At 42.6% G+C, this 21,370-nt stretch overlaps 1 protein-coding gene across 2 annotated transcripts; it reads right to left on the bottom strand.

The window, feature by feature from the left end:
* Positions 1-1,042: 1,042 nt before the first annotated feature.
* ZDHHC7 (zinc finger DHHC-type palmitoyltransferase 7) lies at positions 1,043-20,892 on the bottom strand. 2 transcript variants are annotated; one of them, XM_059857451.1, is made up of 8 exons: positions 20,874-20,892; positions 15,406-15,491; positions 12,838-13,166; positions 10,204-10,328; positions 5,725-5,821; positions 5,396-5,477; positions 4,132-4,262; positions 1,043-3,135 (listed from the first exon to the last, which is right to left on the bottom strand). In XM_059857451.1, exons 3-8 carry the CDS (start codon positions 13,147-13,149, stop codon positions 2,959-2,961), a joined length of 924 nt encoding a protein of 307 aa, XP_059713434.1. In that variant the 5' UTR covers positions 13,150-13,166; positions 15,406-15,491; positions 20,874-20,892; the 3' UTR covers positions 1,043-2,958. The 2 variants fall into 2 exon arrangements, with proteins under 2 accessions (XP_059713434.1, XP_059713433.1); XM_059857450.1 differs by lacking the exon at positions 20,874-20,892 and adding an exon at positions 20,788-20,831.
* Between the last annotated feature and the right edge of the window lie 478 nt (positions 20,893-21,370).

The following is a 21,370-nucleotide window of genomic DNA, read 5'->3' on the forward strand; positions in this document are numbered from 1 at the left end:
TCATTTTGGTGTTATTAACAGATTCCAGAATCATTTTACAGCCCGATTTCTGTATTTCAAAACCCCTAAAGCCATTTTCTTTCTCAACACTGGGCCTGAAGCCAACAGAGAGAAGCAGAACAATTATAGAAATTCAACATTTCTGCACAGGACAGGCAGAAAGAAATCCATAAATGAATTCTCCCTAAGTCCAAGACTTCAGAAAGGATTTCTGGAACAATTACTACTAGAAATTACATAAGAAAATAAAAAGGAGATAAATTGGCAGGATCCATCTGCTGGGATGTCTGTTGCCTTCAGAGAATAAACAAACTATTCCTTAAAATACACATAAACATAATCAAACCATTAACCTGCTCCAAAATATCAGCAGCACTGGCACAAAGTCTGTGTTCATGGATTTGGAGCTCTTTTCTCCACAGAAACATCAGAGTGTGATACAGACCCAGAAAATATCTCAAAGTGTTTTTTAGAATTATTGCAAAGGGGAAGTGAACAGCTTTGTGTCTCCCCATCCTTCCCTGCCATTTGTTCCTCCTCCCCCTTGTTTGGGGGGACACTCCCAACCTGCTCTCCAGGCTCAGAACTCTTTTTGCTCCAGAAACAGAGGAAAAATCCAACATTTGCACAGGAAAAACTGGAGACTCAAACCTGTATTTATCCCAAATTCCCTGGAAGTGCAAAGGCTGGAATACTGAGGTGAGTTTTCAGATTGGAAGTGTTTTCCCACTCACCTCAGACAAACTGGGTGAGAACAAGATGAGCTTTAAGGTCCCTTCCCATGGAAATCACTCCATGGTTCTATAATAAAATAAGCAACTGCACCAGAGGATGAAGAAAATGGAAGGACCAAGAAGGGCTAAAAGAGTGTAGCTTAAAATTCTTAATAAGCAGAGAAGCCTCTTTAATTTGGAGCAGTTAATTAATATAAATATGAATTAATTACAAACCAAAGGATTCAAGACTATTTCCCTGAAGCTGCTTCAATCTATGTGAAAAAAAAAAAAACCTTTGACATCTAGAGAAGTTAATCAACTAAGACTTCAATTCATTAGTTTATTCTTTTTTACATAAAAAAAAATTACAAGGTAAGGATTTGAAAAGCTGAGTAAACTGGATTCCACACGCACACATTTGCCAAGTCACAGGGTCCAACCACCTGGAGTGCTATTTTCTGATTTTCTCATGGAACAATATACACAGTAAGAGCCTCAGGACAAAGCCAGACACCTTTTTTTTCTCCCCAATCCTTCAGTGAGCAACTGAATCTGCACAGAATCCTGTGGAACTTCCAGCTTCCCCCTCAGTTTTGTTCACAGGACTGCAATTCCAGTGGATTTCCACCTAGGAAGGCTCCAGCATTCCACACCACCACCACCCTCCCCCAAAAGCAAAGTGAAAATACCCCAAAGTATTGCACAGTTTTGTTCACAGGGCACAGACAAGAAATGGATCCCTCAGTACCTTCAGCCACCCCAAGGAACAGAAACTGATGGAGCTGGGATTGGGATGCCACGAAGAGATGGAGCAGCAGGGCACTGAGAAAGGAAACAGCTCCTGCAGGGCACAAGGGTTGGAATGCAGGGCTCTGAGCTGCTTGAGGTGGGACAGGTCACCAGTGCCACTGGCTGAGCAAAAGCAAGAACAGGACAATTTTAAGGCAAGTCCCAAAACAGGGAGCTATTTACTCTCTAGGCACGATTTCAAGCTATGCATCAAGGCTCCTGCTTTATCCTTCCTATGGTCAGTAATTTATAGGTTAACAATAATACCAAAAATAGTCTAAATGCCATTTTTAAAGAATCAACTTTTAGCTGGATTTTTATTACTTGCAGCTTGTATTTCATTACTTGCAGATTTATGAACATTTTTTAGCACTACTGTTGTTTGTCAGGCCCACATAAAGCAGTTCTAGATCTATATTGCTCTCGTTTCTTTAAAGTAGTTTTGGTTGGAAATGGTTGAATTCAAAAGAACTCATTCTATTGCAGATGTTCCTACATTTAAGATGTGCTGTACTTGAGAAAGGAGGGAAGTTGCCTCTTTCTCTGCTGTCTTTGTCCAAGGGATCATCAACAGCTTTCCCTCTATGAAAGGTCTGTACAGTAAAAAAGGGGCAGAGCAAGACCCTACAAGGACAAAGTGTTTGCAGTGAATGACCCCCAATGTGTCCCCTCACTGTCACCTCATACAGCAGGACAGTGTCCCACTCACCCCTGCACAGTCCACACCTGAGTTCCTCTGCAATCAAAGCATGAGGAACTGGAAATGCACATCCCAGGGCAGGATTTGGCTCCCAGCCAGGTTACAAGTGAACATTCAGCCTTTCCTAAATGCCAGATGGGATGGACACTGCCAAACACAGGCCATGCTTTAGGGAGCCTGGGAAGACACTGGGCAGGGTGTGACAGTGCCTCTGTGCTGGGCAGCACCTGCACATGAGGAATGTGTGGGACACACAGGGACAGCTCTGCTTATCAGGACAAGCTGAAAGAGAAAGGAGAACTGAACAAAGCACAATTCCCTGAAATCTGGACTGAGAAGGCTGTGTCTCACTGGAGATCAACTTCCACCAGAATGTTCCTCCTGATTGACAACTGCATCCAAGGACTTTGACTCGTTATAAAAACACACAGGTAATTCCCCAGACATTTATCAAATAAAAAGGGTTCAACAAAAAAATGGGGAAGTAATCTCAGAAAATAAATTACAGTAGCATGACAACATTTGGCTTCTTTAGTGTGACCACGTGCTTATCCTGCTGTGAAGATCATGGCAGATCCAGTTCCTGTCTCAGGATTAATGAGATGTCTGTGACAATAAACGTAGAAAACTCTGCTTGCTACAAGCAAATGTCTGATATCAGTTTCACCTGGTCACAGATTATATGTAGACAGCCTTCTCTGGCCCCAAAATAAATACTATATAGGATTCTTGCAAGTTCCAGCATATTTAGACTCAAACAGAAAACTCAGGTCCTCCTTTCTTCCCTCGCAGGAGAAGTCTCCTGATGCGAAATCCTGCGAAGGGGTTGATCCACAGGAGGGAGGGCTGGCCCCCAAAAACAGATTTCATCCCTTCCCAGCGCAGCCTGCGCTCCCACGTTGGCTTTTCACTCTTCAGTCTCTCAATCTCCTGCAAATAAACACAGGCAGGCAGGCACTGCTAAGTCCAAGGTTGAGTTTAATGGAATATAAAACCCGGCTGTAAAAACTGGGCTTGCGCTTTTATTGTGCTGTTTCATCGTGTTGTTCCTCAGCTTACTGTTATTTATTAATTATTAAGGGACAAGTCAGAAACTGTTTTAGCTCTGTGGATACAGGGAAGGAGATTCAGAACATTAAATATATACGAGAAGGTTGATATCTCTCTTTCCCCCTCAAGCTAAAAGACAAAAATCCCAGAAGAGCTGATGGATCCACGTGCAGTATCCTACACTACAAGCTGTTTACTCAGTTAATGAAGGCAGACAATAAGGCTCCTGTTCCATAGTTGCTGGAGACAGGATTACTCTCACAAATGCATTATTTTGATGGTCATTTTTTGTGCTTCCCAGTAATGAAAGCTCAGTATTAACCACTTGTTTTGCACTTACTCCTCACTACAGAAATACACTTTTAAACATGAGAAAATATTGAACAGTCACAGGATTCAATTTCCTTATGTTTCCAAGCAGTTATTCTCTCCAGGTGTGACACTGCAGAAATAAGGACAAGGGAGCCAAGGGCCCAAACTCTGTTTTATCCTCTGATAAAATGTATCACAGTGAGATGAGAGACTGATTTTCAGTGTAAACCTGAGAAAAGCAGACACCTCCCGTGGCACCCAGCAGGAATTTGTGCCAGCTCAGAAAGGAAAGTCAAACCTCAAGTCAGAAGTTTTACATTTTTTGTCATTTAAAACCAAATTAAAAACTGTCAAAAAAGCAAACAGTGCAAGAATTTCTGTTAGAAAGCAACCCCCAGTAAACCATTCCAATCTTCCCCCAAGTGCAGAAAATAAAAATGATGAACTATTGAAGTTTTGCAGCTTTCTCTGAAGTAAGAGCCTCTCCTCATGCAAATAAAACCACATCTAATCACATCTTCCCAGAATAAATTTTACAGAATACAAAAAAGTCAAGGTTTTTACCGTTTCATCATTGCATATTGAGTGGATTTGGGTGCCAAACATGACTGCAGTGAAAGTGAGAAACAGAAAACCCTCAAGGCACAAGAAGATCATCAGGATCACAGTTACAGGTGGGGAGAAGTCACTGCACTCTGTGAAAATGAGATATTGTAGTTAGAAAAAAAAATCAACAGCAAATTATAGAGCATGTCCTACATGTCTGGCACTTGAAATAATATTTCACATTTTAAAACAAACTTCTGATTTTGCAGCAGCTTTATTTGCTGATCAAGAAAATATAGAATTTTATGGAAGTAACATTTCTGGCTTCCTCTAAAGCACATGGTAACTATTTCTGCAATCCTGCCTCAGGATTTCAAGACTATCAAATAAATGTTTGCACATGAGGTGAGTGAAGAACTCAGACCTGCACATGAGAGAGCAGCTTGGAGCTTCCTGCATGACAGATGCTGTAAAACCATCCCCACTGTCAGCCCTGACTTGCTAATACAGATGTTCCACTTGGCTGCCATTGCTTTATTACTCTTTTTATTTTAATTCTCCACACAAAGTAATCAAGTTCTGCCTCACACATCTCTGGAGAGCCTCAGATCACCTGATTAACTCAATTATATTTAAACAGGGATAGGTGAATGTTTCAAGTAAAACAAAGTTCTAAGGTTCCATCCATTTAATGAAATACTCAGAAAAAAATAAAAATCACATGGATTTCCTTGTTGCTTCATAGACCAAAAGAACACATCAACAATCTGCCAAAAGCACAAGACCAGAATGAGTTCTGGCACACTTGAACAGTAAGAAATACAAGCCAGAAGCCTAAATAAAAAAAAAAAAAAAGGGATAGTTCAGGGAATTTCCTTTCTGCAGGAGCCCCACAGCTGACTCCAACAATGGAATTAGGGAGAAATCTGTTTGAATTTCAGGTGCCATTCCCAGAACTGAGGTGGGGCACACAAAGCCCAGATTTAGGTGATGTAGTGCTGAGGTGGTTGAGGACCAGCTCAGTTTCCTTACTACTACAGAAGTAGTGAATTACTACTGTGAGTAAAGGGAGTGAGAATGCCCCTGACAGCCACAGCTCTTACAGAGAATGACTGAAGGAAAGGGAGGGAAAAAGCCAGAAAGGAAAAGGAGAATGAGGGATAAACAGATCTGAAATGTTTTAAGGATATCACTGAAAGATGGGACTAAAATAGGAATGCTATGACTTTTCCCTAGTATCTACTAGACTATGATTATGAAAATTAAGTATTTATTTGCTCACCAGTCCACTGCCCTCGGACACAGGAGAAGAACTGAAATCCACAGAGTACAAGAGCATGAGCTGAAATAAGGGCTATGTACATCTGCAAACAAGAGACAGCACCATTTCACTCCTGCCACTGCATAAAACACAGCAAAACTTTGAAGAAGAAACTTTGAAACAACAGCACAAAATTAAAATGAATATGGGAAGAACTACCCTGCACAGAAGGAACAACCCCCCCAATTCACCAACACAATCATGTCCTAAAGCCATTACTCACTCAACAACCTAAATTGGTATAATCAAGGAAAATTCAGACTAAAATCAAGCTGCTGTTGCTCACTTACCGTAAACAGAACAAAAAATCTCTGATTTTTCTCCCCCACACAATTGTTCACCCACGGGCAGTGGTGATCCATCTTTCGGATGCATCGCTTGCAAATACTGGAAAAAAGGACAAGAGGCTTCTGCTGAGAAATTGCATTTGAAATGTAGAACCAAGGGCAGCCAGTGGTCACAGGATGATGTGCTGAAATATTTCTTGGCAAACTGCAGACAGGGATTTTATTTGCATTTCTTTTTAAGAAACTGTTTGTTCCCTCTCACAGCTCAGCTTTTGGTTGCTCCAAAATGGACCGTGTACATAAATTACTCCTCACAATAAAACAAATCCAGAAATTTGGACACCTGCAGCTCAGAACATTCCAAAAATTCAGAAACCTGCAGCTCTCTATCACTCAGTATTAATAAGACCCTTTCCCTTCTGGAGAAGTTTTTTAGATAAAATAAATATTTAACTTTTACAGGCTTTCAAGTTGTAAATTTTGCTTGTGGGTAAGAAGAAACCCAAGAAATTCACATCTTCAAGAGAGGAACTGTCACTGTTGAGGTCTCAACCGGCCATAAAATTCTAAATTTATGCAATCAAAATCTCAACTAAAGCACAGCTTACAGTATCAAACCTCACTTCCTCAAGAGAAAACACAAATATTGAAATTATAACCAGCACTTATCAAGTAGCTACTTGTCCATGACTGCTTGAACACTCCTGTTCTCTGCTGGTTCACTTGGTTCCTGCCCAGTTTTGAGTCAAGGCTATGTCCACAGAAGTCAAAGAAATGCTCCAATAGCTCCATTTGACATCTGCCATACAGCAGCAGAGGGCTCAGTTCTGCAGCCAAAAATGAAGAATTACACACCACAAACTAAACAGTTGCAACATCTGTTGTAGTTGTTCATAAATCAATATCTTAGGCAATGCTGATATTCCATTTTCCCAGCTTTGTACTTAAGACAGCCACATACTCAGTGCTGCAGATTTTCCCACAGAATATCCAGAATATTAAACATTTTCACTTCAGCAGTCACCAAGTCAAAGAAGCCTAAAAATGCAGGGACTGTGATTCAAACCCCTTTGTTTTTGACACAGGCTGACTTATGTGGTATCTACAAGTGCTGCAGTGACAAACCACAAAACAAAGCTGGGTGACTGTCACTGGAGAGACAAAAGAGGGAGGTGTGGGGGGAAATCAGTGCTCTGAGGCAGAAAATCATTTTTAAGTTGTCACATTTGTATGATTCTAAAGTAATTCAGCACGAGGCAGAACACATCATGTCCAGGTTATGGGGAAGAATCCCAAATGAAGCTGCCTTTGCTCTGGGCTATCAAAACCCAGCCCCTACATTCCCCCTGCCTCTTGTTTTGTGGACATTAAAGAGGATTCATCCTCTGCTACAAATGACTTTTTAAATACAAGCGAAAATCCCAATAGCAGATAAACACCACAAGCACACTCTGGTGCAGGAAAAGTGGGTATCACTCAGGAGGAGACATTCAGGAGGCTCCTCAAAAGACTTCCCTTGCTGCCTGCAAGTCCAGCCTCTCATTTCCCTGAGTACCACAACCAGACAAGGCTCCTGATGTGCCACAGAATCCATGCCAGCACTCTAAAAAGCAATATTAATGTGAAGTGCTGAGTAAAACCCTACCCAGGCTCAACTGAGCTGAAGGCTGGAGGATGGGAGGTGGGCAGGACTCGATTCTGCTCATTCAGAATTTCTCACAAGCCCACACAGAGCTCTCACAAGAGCTCAGATATCTGGAATCCTGCCTTCATTCCTGATCTCCCACCAACAACCTCACAGCAATGCTTCCACCAGTGCTTCTGCCTTCTTCCTACCCCATCCCTTGTATTTTATTCTTTTTTATGCAGCAGGAATTTGGGGAAATCCCTCCTTCAGCTGCACCCAGGAATGTTCACAAGAAAGAAGCAAACAGAACAAGCACCCGTGGATGGAGGAAAGTCTCTCCTCCAGCCTGGAATTGCTGCTCCATGGACTCAGGCAGGTGCATTACAGCTCTGAATGCCAAAGATAACATTCAGAAAGGCACAGCTACAGACTCAAGAGAAATGGGTGTGGATTACAGATATTCCCTGGGAGCCTGGTGGAAACATCTCAGTGACTTTATTCAGAGTAACAGCTCCCCTCACACAACACAGGCACTCAGAATAGGCAGAAATTATGACAGCTGTGAAAATGAAATCCCATTCACTCAGGACAGGGCTCTTCCCTGTGCTGAAAATGTTAACTGCTCACTAAAACATCACTTCGATTTCATCATTTTATTTCAGAGATGCTTAGCTGTAATTAAAGGTTCTTGCTCTTTTCCCCATCACTAATGTGTATTATGAAACTATTTTTCTTCCTTAAAAGAACTTCTGTTGCAGTGTTGCACAACAATTTTCGTAACTACATCCTAAGAGTCTCTTCTGTTAATAATTTACTACTGAAAACATGCACTGTGGCTCTCTCTGAGTGTAAGTATTTCCCAACAGCAAACAACTTCAATTTCCATTTTCAAGCCTCTTCTATCAGCAAATTGCCACTTTAAATACTTGGGACTAGATCATCCTTTTAATGTCCTTGGAATGGGTTTGCAAACCAATAAAAAAAAATTGGCAGCATAATCAAACAAACCCTTTTTCTATTGGGTGAACTCCTGCAGTGATTAATTGAAGGCAAAGAATCAGATTAACAGAAACAAAGACAATTAAACCAGAAATCCAACTGCTGAGAAAAACATGACAGCAGCCTCACAACACTTTCAGACTCTGATATTCTGTGGAGCCAGGGATGCACTCAGCAAGCCCCAAAATGCTTCCTTTACCCTTAGGTAAAATATTTGATCAAGGATTAAAACAATGCCTGAGACAGACAAAGCTGGGTCCCCAAATAGGTGCTTGGGGAAAAGAAAACCCCTTTGAAAATATCAGGTATTTCCTTTATCACTGACGTTATCCATTCTTGCTCTGCTTTAAAAATAAATGTTGCTCAAATTCTTGCTATAAAGAAGGCATTTGAGCTCCAGGATCTCTGACACTCCAGCTCTTTTTCTGTCATATGTATTTCAACAGATGTTGTTTTCACTTCGGGCTCCTTCCAAATTAGCAAATTCTACCAGGAGCAAGGATGTGGGAAATGCTTTCCATAGATACCTGCAAGGTCTCTGCAGGAATCAACCAGAATATGGGATGGGAAAATGAGTGAGATCCAGCCCATCTTTGCAGGGGCTGGATCTCATGGACACAGAGGCAGGCCATGTGAACACTGCACAGCTCTCCTGGATCTCTGGGGATTTTCCAGGAGCAGCTGTGCTGCCTCCACCCCCAGCCATCCTCCAGTGAGCACTCCTGAGCTGATAAAGCAGCAGCAGCAGCATCCCTGCACAGCAAGGCAGCCCTGGGATCTGCACCTGAGCAAAGGCAGCCTAAAGCACACACAGAGCAACTGCAGAGCATTCCATCCTCGCCTGTTTATCCATGGAACTTCTCCCTTCACACTCCAGATCCCAAATCCCACTCAGAGCTGAGAGAAGAGCAGGAGCTCCATGCCAAGGCTGAGTATTTATAAATGGGAGCAGCTTCTCAGCTGTAGCACTGAGCACTGACACACACATGAGGCTTTTAATTTAGAACCCACAAAGCTCCAGAATCATCTCAGAGTCCTGACAAGACTCTGCTCTGTTCTTTTGACAGGCACTAACTCAGAGATTTCAATTTAGTACTTCTCACAATTCAACACACATCACTCCCCACACCTAGAGAGCCACCAGAAGCATTTGCATCTTTATGTAAGCCCTGATTATGCAGGCACAGCTATTTTCAACTGGCACACAATAAACACTACAAAAGCATTTCCACAGTGCCTGAAAACTCCAAAGACTGAGAATTAAAAATATACATTTACTATCTCTTCCATAGCATGTTTAGTTCAAATGATTATCATTTCTGTCCTTATTGAAATGGATTTTCAGTAAGTGGAAGTGCATTTAACCAATTATTCATGCAACTTTGGGAAAATAATCTGCCAATTCACATATAACTTCAGATGCACTGCAAAGAAGAGATGACACAAAGTAATCATTTTAAACTACCCTAAATTTTGTTCATTTAAGACTGCAGGAGTCACTTCTTAAGTCAGCTCCTCTCAGAAATTTCTTAGAGATTCTTTTCTTTGCCCTGCATTACCCACAGCACAGCACAATAACTGGAATAATGTACAGGAAAAGATATTCACAGATCAAAATTATTTAAGACACCAGAGCACAGTTATTGTAATAAAATCTTAAGAGTTTCTTCCTTCTCTCCCCTCATCCACAGTCATTTCTGGCCATAGTACATTACACTCATAAAATACTCTGCAATGTAGGAATTTGAAAGTTTACTGGATACAAAAAGAAATTTGTAGGGGAAAAAAAAGAACAAACATCAGAAATGTTATTCCTGGCCTCCAAATGCAGAAGTCTTTAAGGAACTCTGGCATACCTGCAGTGGTGTGCACGCTCAGGTTTGATACTACAGCACTTGGGACATTTGTAGATCACTTCTCCTGGTTTCAGTTGCAAATTATCCATGTATTCTTTAGTGGCATTTCCTTTGGGCACAGCCCCCTGAAATCATTTCAATTAGAGGAGAAAAAGCTTCTTAAATGGCATGAGAGCATTTAAAAATACATTTCATATACTTCATACCAGTAACCTCAGGATAATTGCTGAAATAAGTTCATTAATTCAAAGCCAGAATCAATTCCAAATGAATAAATTACCTCTGCTTGACCTCAAATTCAGCTTTATTCCAGCAAGACTCATCTCTGGCCAAGTATTAGCTTCATTCTCACAGAATATCCTGTCACCAGCCCATAGAAATGAAGAGGGAGACACATCTTACCCTGCAGATACAAGCACTGCCCATCATTTGCTGAGGAGTTACCCTGAATATTTCTTGTGGCATTTGATTAATGGGCCAAGCCATCCAAAAAGTTAAATCAGCAACTACTTGAAAGATGTTATTTCAACTCTCTGAAGCCAGGGTTTAACCACCTGCCCCAAGTTTTTGAGAACTGTCATTTTTTTCCCCTAAAATCTTTAGCCTGGACACTGTTAGCAGGACCAGCACTGGCTTCTTTATTCTTCTTTATTGTGCAGCTTTGTGGTAAAGAGTTGAAGGAACTGATTCAAAAGAAAAATAATTGATTGGGAAAAGAAATGAACTTTTAATGATTAGTTCTCTGATCTGATTATCACAGAGCTGCACCCTGAGATCAGGATCTAAATTTGGATTAGTAAGGAGAAAATAATGGACAGCATCATTGTCACCCTGCTCATTTATGGAGATAAAGCCTTATCTGTGAGGGGAAGTGATTGTAAAACAAACTGGGATGTGCCAGCCAAGTGGCCTTTCTGTACAACTGCTCCAGGTCAGCACTTCCTTCACACAGGGAGAGCCTTCTGCAGCTCAGCCTAAGCCAACTGCAACACTCTACAAGTCATTCTCATTCAAAAAAAGCCCCCTGGCAACATCAGCACTTGACACAGACACCTTAAGAAGTTCTGGGACAGATTTAAGAAGCCAGCAGGAACTCAGATTCCCCTGCCAAAGAGCCCTCTGCTGAGGCAGGGAGGTTTTGTTACCTATGGCCTGGCATAATAAATGTGTGTTAGTGTTGCCAAGACACAGCCCAGGTCCTGTCCCAGGTGAGCTTTTTGGCTGAGTGGTGCTTCAAACCTGACCAGGTGTCACAGGGGTACACAGAGACTTCCTTAAGCACTCATGCTGTACTCCTGAGGTGGATTTTGCAATCTGAACATTCTTACCCCAGTTAGTATTTGGTGTAAACATCTCACATTCCCCTATTCACCTGCCACGAGGATCAGAACCTCAGACCATGCCTTCAAGCATTTTGCTGACAAAAATACACTCTATTTCAAAAACATCTTTCACAGTCACAGCCAGCCACCAAAAATCTATTTTTATAGTTACAAGAGTAAATTTAATTCACATGAGTTTTGAGGCAGTTCATTCCTTTCATTTTAGTTTCTATCACACAGTTGTGTCTTCCATTCTGGGAGTCAGCATGAAAGGAATGGAGGAAAAAAAGCAGTGACTCATCTCAGTTTGGATCATAAAAAACACCACAGGTCTAGAAAGACACCCAGTTTTACCAGCTCATATTTATAAGCAATAAATCCTTAAACCATTATCTCTCTGAGCTATCACAGTTTGTAGAAGTTGTGATATTTCATCACTGGGTGTGGACAGAAGTAAATCAAAGACCTAGAAAATCATTAACTACAACACCCTGCTGGGTTTTTGAATGCTCCCTTAAATTCTCCATACATTGCTACTGGAGAAAAATCTGGAGAAAAGAGATGTTTTTTCCCCTCACCCCACTTTTCCCAGATTTATTCCCTAAAAATAGTAATGGATTTTAGTACAAAATCAACTATTTCATCACTTGAAATCTTGAGGAGTAAAAGTTCTAAGAAATGAACACTTTCTAGACCTCTTACACCTACACTGCTTCAATGTGTGTTCAGCTTAAATCTCCCTTCCCTCTGACTCCAAATATTCAAAGACAAAAATGCAGGAATCACATGGGACAGTGGTTTTTTCAGTATGCCAAGTGTGCCTGAGGTTTTGCAGCACATCCACCTCTAAAAGTTCTTCCATGGGAAGCATGGGAGCATTTCAAGAGATGCAAAAGGTGAAGGTAAAAATTTTGAAAATAAATCTGATGAAAAAAAGGTAAGAAAAATGAGGACAGAGAAGACTAAACTTTATTAGCTTCTTCAGGACCTGCAGTAATATTTTACTGGGTTTTTTTGAGTCTAACATTTTTATAAATTTTATATTGACTGTTCTATGGTTTCATTAATGGAGTAACAGGAGACGTAGAGGTACCATCCTGATGATAAGCACAGGTAACATCAAAACCTTGAGGGTTTTAAATCTAACACGAGGATTTTGACTCTAACACGAGGATTTTGACTCTAACACGAGGATTTTGACTCTAACACGAGGATTTTGACTCTAACACTACTTTTCCCGGCAGAAGACTTCTCCAAACTTCTGTGCAGATGGAGGGGACAATCCAATGCCAAGGAACTCTTGGATACTTACTGGATCAGTCAGCATAGTCCTCAGATGTGACGACAGAGCCAGCACTGCCAAGCAGTTAAAGAGAACCCCGTTGATCACGGAGTACCAAAAGTCTTTGGAAGGCAGCAACATGACAAAAGTCACTACAAAGTCTGCATAGACCACCAGGAGCCAGGTCATGATGGCACAGACCATGCCACAGCCGTCCCTGATGAACCAGACCCTGTCAGCCATGTCAGCCTCCGAGGAGGAGGAGGAGGAGTCGTAGCTGTCATTGTCGGCCAGGAGCGGGTGGTGCTCGACATCGCGGAAACGGTGCCCTGATGACTGCATGGTTTGCTGGCCTCGCCCTGCAGGGACAAACACACCACCACCACCACCATCATCATCATTGGTATTCATTATTAATGAGGAAACAGAGTACAGCTGGCTCTGGGGTTTTGTTTCTGGGAGATAAAGCATGTTCAAGTTCATAATAGAACTGGGATTCTTTCTGATCGACGCCTGAGCGATTCTGTGACTGCAGCAAGGTGAATATGAAAGAAGGAGGGACAGGTTCAAGGTTTTGGTTTTAAGGGTTTTGTTTGGTTGTTTTTAGCTTTGTTTGGTTTTCTGTTTTTAGTTTTTATTTCTTATTATTCTACTCTAATGTCATTGGTAATAAATTAAGCTGATTTCCCCAGGTCAAGCCTGTGATGGTAATTGCTGAGTGATCTCTCCTGCTCTTACCTGGACCCACAAGCCTTTCTTTTATATTTTCTCTCCCCTCTCTGAGAGAGACACACAGACTAGCTTTGGTGGGTGTCCAGCCAGGGTTAACCCACCACTAACATGCAACTTCAATGCCTGACAAAGGGATTTTAGACTGGTTTCATTTCCATCATGCTGTGCTCATAAAGCACTCCTCCTCTTCTGCTAAAAACTCAACTTCTCTCTTTTATCTCAAACTAAAATGGCTAAGTCTTCATAAAATTACAGCTCGTGTCTCTCTGAAAACAGCAAATTATGGCACCAGACTGTTGTTGACTTTTCATTCTGCTCCAGCAAGTGAGGGAAGAGTAGAATGGAAAACCAGGATGGAAACAAAGCTGTTCTAATACACTGCTCACAACAAACAACACAGCAAGTTAGAAAGCAGCTAAATTTGTTGACAAAAAATGTTATTGTTTTGGAAAAACCACAAGCCTGTTACAAAGATCTATTGGATAACTTATCAAACAGTCTCAGATCAGCCCAAACTTAAGGGAAACAAATGGTTCTGGTTAAATGAACATGGCAACAGATTACACGAATCAGATTTTCAAAGAACACATTAATTCATTTAATTTCATGAAAACTCTTTTAAGGTCTTTGTTGTCCTTCCAATGTGGAGCAAAAACCAGACGAGAAGCCTTAACAGTTCTCATGAAAAGAGAAGCATTTTCCAGACATTTCTCCCAAGGAAAGATATGGAATGGCAGAACTGAAGTGCTATCAACAAACAGGAGACAAATTGAAGCTTAAACATTAGGCCTTGAGAATATCCTGCTGCTTTAAAAGTATACTGTGTTCTAAAAATCATATTGATTCCTGCTATTAAAGGCCATGTCTGAGAGAAACCTGAAAGCATTTCTATTGATTTATGACAGGCACACAGAGGTCTCCCTTTTCCCCCCTATTAATGGCAGCCTATACATGACTGTAGGGATTATGGCACTGCAATTTCAATTTCCATCTCAAGACCTTGAATTTGGGATCACTTTGTTCCTCTAGAATGGTCCAAGCGACCACTGCCAGGTGAAGACACTGGCACTGACATGGTGTTTGATGAAGTTGTGTTTGTCTAAACCCTTTAAAATCTCTTTATCAGGAATCAGAATAACACATTCTGCCCAGGAAATCCAGGCAGGAGCAATCCAAGTAACCAGAAATGAAAATAAATACAAGCAGATGCAGCAGAGAGATGTGAGAGCAACTGCAAAAATAGCTGGGAAGCTCCCAGGACACTGTGAGGTGTCTGAAGGACACATTCTCTGCTTGGGGAACAGAACAAACTGAAATTCAGCTCTGCTGCTTGGATCTATTACAATTTCTAGGAGTCAAATTGTATGTTCTGCTCACACATTGGGCTTTTTTTGGACAAAATTCCTCTCTCTCACCAGAATGCAGCTTCTAAGCCAAGGATGAAGATGTCACACACTAGAAAATGACCTTAGGAAAGAATGAACTTTATCTCCCTCTAAAGTAATTTAAGCTTAACTTAACCTAAAAACGGCCCTCTTTTCACCCAGTTCAGATTATCTTGATCTTTCTTAATGTTCAGAATTAAAACTACAATCTGTCCCAATTAAGTCCAATAGCACTTTGGGACATCACCAGCCCTTGTGGTCAAGAAAATTTAAGTGCCATAAAAATACTGAATTAGCAGTTGAAACATGAAGATAACCATGCAAATCAGTTATTACTTCATCAAAAAAGGGCTTCTAACACTTTTAAGGAGTGTTTTAAGTATGGAACAGCACAGAATTACTGCATTCATTTTGCTTAAATGTCTTAAAGACAACCAAAAAATTTTAGCACAATTAAAGAAATCCAAAACAAAACAAATACCTCAAAAATGTTTTGTATGTTATTCTGACATCCTGTCCTGCCTTTGGCTGATCCCTGGTTATTCACATAGTCATGTCTGATGTAATCTGCAAAGACATCACCAACAAACTGATTAGCAAAGCTGCACCAGGAAAATACTGTTAAATACAAAGAACAGACATCAATAGTAGCACTCTGAGACATGCTGCATGTAGCTACAATGGAAAAGTTTGTGTTTTATTTAGAGAACCAGGTACTTGAAACCTTGACATTTTCAGCTGTGAACTTTTGGAAATCACCACATGGCACTTGGAGCAGGATTGCAGCACAGAACCTTGCATTTCATTTCTATTTGGGGAAGAGAACAGAAGAGGTGTGGGCCCAAACTGCTGTCTGGTTAAAGCTGCCTAAAGAAGCACCTAGAGTTTTCTTCTTCATTGGTTTTATTCTCTATTTATTTGAAGCAAATTTTGTGACATGGAAATCACTCTTACTTGCAAGGTTAACTTAATGGATTCTGACATTTCAGAGCTACAGCAAATACAAAGTCACTTTCTTGAAAAACTTCTGAAAGCAGCTTGTTAGAAATAGATACTCCAAACAGAGCACTACTGGTGGAGTTCCTTCAGTACCCATTTTCAAATGGTCCCAGCTCAAGGGGGATTGAAAAGCAGAAGTCTCTTACCTTATCTAAACAAACTCAAACATTCTACTGCAAGACCAAATGGCAATGCAAATGTTTATTATGAACATATCAGAATTATTGAAGAGATTGGGTTGGAAGGGACCTTTACAAGTCACCTAGTGCCACCATCCACCATGGGCAGGGACATCTCCCACCATCCCAGGCTGCTCCAAACCCCCAAGCAACCTGAGCCTGGACTTTTCCAGGGATGAGGCCTCCCTGACAGAGCTTCACCACCCTCACTATGAAAAACTTCTGATATCAAACCCCAACTGACCCTCTTTTAGTTTATAACCACCCCCTTTATACTCTGTACCACTGCAGGAAGCTGTGATGATTGCTTTGTGGTTTGCTGTACAAATAAGCTTTTAGACTTTCCTTAAACTTCACAATATTGTGAAATGCACACCCATTAAGTTGTCACTGAGGTGGCATCTGAGCAGAGACACAGGAGCAGACAGGCTGAGTGTGTGCCATTAATGTGCAGTGCCACCCACCTGTGGGGAGCTGGGGATGACAGGCAGTGGCACACTCAGCTCTGCAGGTGAAATATTCAGCTCACAGCCATCAGCTGCAACTGCTCCTGGAGAGTTCACTGACGAGACAGGGACATGATTTGTTCAGTCAGCCCTAATCCCAACTGCAATCCTGTGCAAAATCTGTGTTTGTCACAGCCTTGCCAGTCCCTGGTTTATGTACAAGTGTCCCCTCAGCTCAGCTCTGCAGGGATAATGGATTTAGGCATTCCCATGGGATCTGCCCCTTCCCTCTCCTCCCCAGCTGCCCACACCAGTGCCCCCACCTGGGTCCCTGCAAGGGAAGAGGATCAATGTTTGAAAGCTCTCCCTTTATGAAGAGCTCAGCATCCCCACTGAGATGCTCACAGCTTCCCTCTACTCTTCATTTATTTGCTTCAATGCCTGTCCTAACCAAATTTACTTTTGTTGCATACTTAGAGTACAGAAGGGCAAAGCATTACACTTCAACCTCTAATACATCAAGCAACAGTTTTTAATTTGACCTTGTACAAATCTTTATTTAGCACCAGAAGATAACACCAAATTATTCAATGCTTCATGGCCAATGTTATGTTTGCACACGTGGTTATATTAAACCTGACCCAACCCTGTTCCATTCCTAGGTGTTACTTGAAATTCCAGGATGGGAATATGCCATCTGACCTACACCTCTCTAGTACTGAAACTCAGAGCTAAAAGGCAGATGTACTACTGGAATAAAAAACCCAAACAACTTTTGAAGAAGTTATGTTATAAACTCATGATCACCAGAAAGATGCCCTTGTAAAATCATAAAATCACTGGGTTTAGCGGAAGAAGGCTGCAAAAGGGATTAGGAAGACAAATGATACAACACAACTAATTGTATCACAAGGCCCCTGGACTGGTAATTAAGTTTAAAAAAAAGGCACTCCAGGCTTAAGAACCGTCCTTTTCCCTGCTATTTTTTTGAGGATGAATAGAAAAGCATTGTTGTAAAAAAAAAAAAAAAAAAAAAAAAAAAAAAAAAAAAAAAAGCTTATTTCTCTGTAAATTTTTAAACAAGTAAGAATTTATATACAGGCTAAAAAATCCATCAGCTGTCAAAGCATAAATTTTTTTGGTTGCCTTTTCCTTCAAGCTACACAATGAGCAGCTCCTAAGATTCCTCCCATTTCAGTGGTAACACAATAAAGAGAATGCCTTTATTTCAACATTTCTGATTGCTCTACATAGTTGTAGAGACACCAACACATATTGCACACTAGAATAACAACCCTGCAGCACTTACCTACAACGGATTTAAATCCCACCTGGAAGCAGAGCACTGGGGGCAAATCAAAATTACAGCCCTGTAATCTCCCTAAGAGGTTACAGCATAAACATTAACTCCAGGAACTTGGGAGTTTTAAGTAAACCAAGCAGGCAAAGCTCCTCCTGCACCCATGGGCAATTTGGACTGTGCACTGCTGACAGATAAATATCTATCAGATAATGTCTGCACAGACTCATGTCTCATTTAGAAGAATCACCTACTTGCATTACAGATCCAGGCAAGCCAAGCTGCAAAGGCATTTAAAAAGCCAGCTGTGACTGTTTTAATTCTTTTCCAGGGACTGGTTTAGCAGCCACCCTCTCAGCAATTTGGGAACCTGGGATGTCCTTAACACAGCACACACAGCTCTGAAGAGGAGCAGCTGGAATAACTTGTGATGGAGATCCATGACACAACCCTGCAGTGTGACCAACTTATCCCCAAATCCATGCTCAGTGGCACAGCTCATCATCTCTCCAAAACCCTGCTGTTGTTCTTACAATATATTAAGTGTTTCTCTCTTGGATTTCCCATTTATGCCTTGCAGCCCTTTCCTTGTGCTGCTCCATCTTTGCTCTCCTGCAGGCACAGAGGGACAGGTCACAGTGAGCACAGAATTAATGTGAGATTATTTGTGGGCACACATTGAAGAGAATAGTCACTAAGTACATATTTAATACAGTGAAAGTTTCAAGCTGTAACAATTCTCCTTAAGCCAGCCCATCAGGAAACACTGGAATTGCTCCTTTCCAGCTTTGAAAAGGGGATGTGCTGCTTCCAAACCTCCTCAGTATACAGAAGTACATAGCATAACTATGAAGGTCTTATTGGGAAGATGATCATCCAATTACTTATGTCTTTTTTCAAACTGAAAGAAAAAGACATTTAGTTTAGATATACAGAATGAATTGCTGCCTATGAGGGTGGGCAGGCCCTGGCACAGGGTGCCCAGAGAAGCTGTGGCTGCCCCTGGATCCCTGGAATTGTTCAAGGCCAGGCTGGATGGAGCTCTGAGCAATCCCATCTGGTTGAGGATGTTCCCAGAGGGGGTGGGAACAAGATGATCTTTAAGGTCCCTTCCAACCCAAACCATTTGTATGATTTATGCCAGTAGCATCTTTATAAATATCCTCAAAACCCAGAAATGAGAATTCACAGTAAAAGAAATTATTAAAAATGCAAGAAAGCACCCCAATGCATGTAGTCAGAACACATGTTAATATAAAGTTTTACAAAGCTTTGCTATCAGACATGGAATAGATTTATGATACCAAATCACTTTAATAAAAGCACAAAGCAATACCAGAGATGTTCAACAGGATATCTTTTCAATAACACATCTTTCACCCTGAGATGTGAAAGTCAAAGAAAATACATTACACATGACTTTGCTGCCCAGCAAAGAACACTATCTGATCCACCAAGAGTTCACTGGGTACAGCAGCAAGGACAAAAGGCTCCTGCATCAAGCAACCTTCACCTGAGAAGGACACGAACACAATCTGTGCCTGGGCTTTGATTTCTGCCTCTTCTGGAACAGGGCCACAGGCTCAAATTCAGATTAGACCCCACAAGGCTGCAGACTCACACCAATATCAACACTGGTATGTGAAAGCTGAAAGTTTTACCTCTTTGCCAACAGCAATTGCATGGACCACATCCTACTTGAGAGAGTAATTTTTTATTTCTAATTTTTGCATTCATCAGAGCACACTCTGTCCTCACAGTCCACTGAAGAGAGCTCAGGTATCACACACAGTGATTGCTCTGTGATATTAACCTGGCAAGCACATTTTGATGTCAGCTATTATATCCACATCCACATCTATATCCATGTGATTCTTCTTCCCAGGTTCCAAAATATAATGTTATTGGTTAAACTATTCTCACTAGCAACTTCCAATATTCATTAGAGGAATGTTCAAGCCTTTGTTAGAATTGTTGCTCGTGTTCAATTGTTCCTCATTTCAAATGTTCCTCATATTTCCTCTATGTTCTTCATGTTCAGCCATTCAACCACGACAAAACTCCATCAATCCACTTTCCTTAAAAGTTCTCAGCCCTCATAAAAGGCATAAAAAAGAAATCATCAGATCTGTATGATACAAAATATACTATGCTAAAGGAAAACCAAGAAGAGAGATAGAGTATTTAGAGAGATAAAAGTATTACCAATTCCTTTCAGCCACAAAGAGATCTCAGCTATTTAACTCTAATCTCAAACCACTAAAATTTCACATCAGTTTCATCTCCTAATGAACCAGTACGGCTCCTTTTTATCTGCAAATTTTCAAAGCCAGAGAGCATTCACTTCAAAAGAGCTAATTTAAGTCTGTTAATGTGAACAGTCACGGCGACTTCAACCTAATTATGTCTCCAGCAAAGCAAACAGTTACATCACTGTAATTCTGCATCCCGATACCATCACACGAGTGGATATTCTGTATAAAAAGTAGCCAGTGATTTCCCAATCCCTTTTTTTTTCACGGCACAGATCACACACACGCTGTGCCGCACCAACCCACCCTCTGGTTTGAGAGCTATTTGCATTCCCACTTCCTGCAAGCGCCGTCCTCCCCTCCTGGAAATGAGGAAAACGAGAAGCACAGAAACCAGGGGAACTCCCCGGAGCAAGCGGCAGGGCACGGCCGGAAAGGTGCGACTCGGACGGGAGCTGCCCGCTGCCCTTCAGCCTCCCCGGCCGCACCTCGGGCTCCGCACCACCCGCGCCGGGGCACCGGGACACGGCCGCGCTCCTGCCCACAGCTGCCGGGGGATAAATTTTAATTTTTTGGGGGGGTGTAGATAACGCGGAAAGCGACAGGAGACGCAGAAACACCCCACGAACTGCGCCCACACAGCAGCTCCGCGCTCAGCCCGGCCTGAGGCGGCTCAGCCCCGCTCACCTTCCCCGCTCGCCCTTCCCGGGGCCACCGCGCTCCCTGCCGCGGGGACCCGCCGGGGCGCGGGGAGGGACCGCGAGCGGATTTACCTCAGCAGCAGCAGCAGCAGCGGCGGCGGTGGCGGCGCCGCTGCCCTGGCGCGGTGGGGCGCTGGGGCCGGGCCCCGGCCGCTGGAGCTCCGCGCCCGCCGCCACCGCGCCCGCGGCTCCCGAGGCTCCCGAGGAGCCGCAGGATCCCGGAAGCGGCGGGGGCGGCGCTTCCGCGGGAGGCGGAAGGGACGCGCGCGCGGCCCCGCGCAGGCGCGGCGGGCGGGGCGCCCTTGGCGCGGCCCTGAGGGCAGGGCAGGGGCTGGGCAGGGGCACGGGCACACCCGCAGCGTCCTCGTGGAGCGGGCACGGAGGGCAACTCTGAGGCGGGCACACCCGCAGCGTCCTCGTGGAGCGGGCACGGAGGGCAACGCTGAGGCGGGCACACCCGCAGCTCCCTCATGGAGCGGGCACGGAGGGTAGCTCAGGGCTGGGCACACCCGCAGCTCCCTCATGGAGCGGGCACGGAGGGTAGCTCAGGGCTGGGCACACCCGCAGCG

Source organism: Haemorhous mexicanus, chromosome 12 (assembly GCF_027477595.1).
Source record: "Haemorhous mexicanus isolate bHaeMex1 chromosome 12, bHaeMex1.pri, whole genome shotgun sequence".
NCBI lineage: Eukaryota > Metazoa > Chordata > Aves > Passeriformes > Fringillidae > Haemorhous > Haemorhous mexicanus.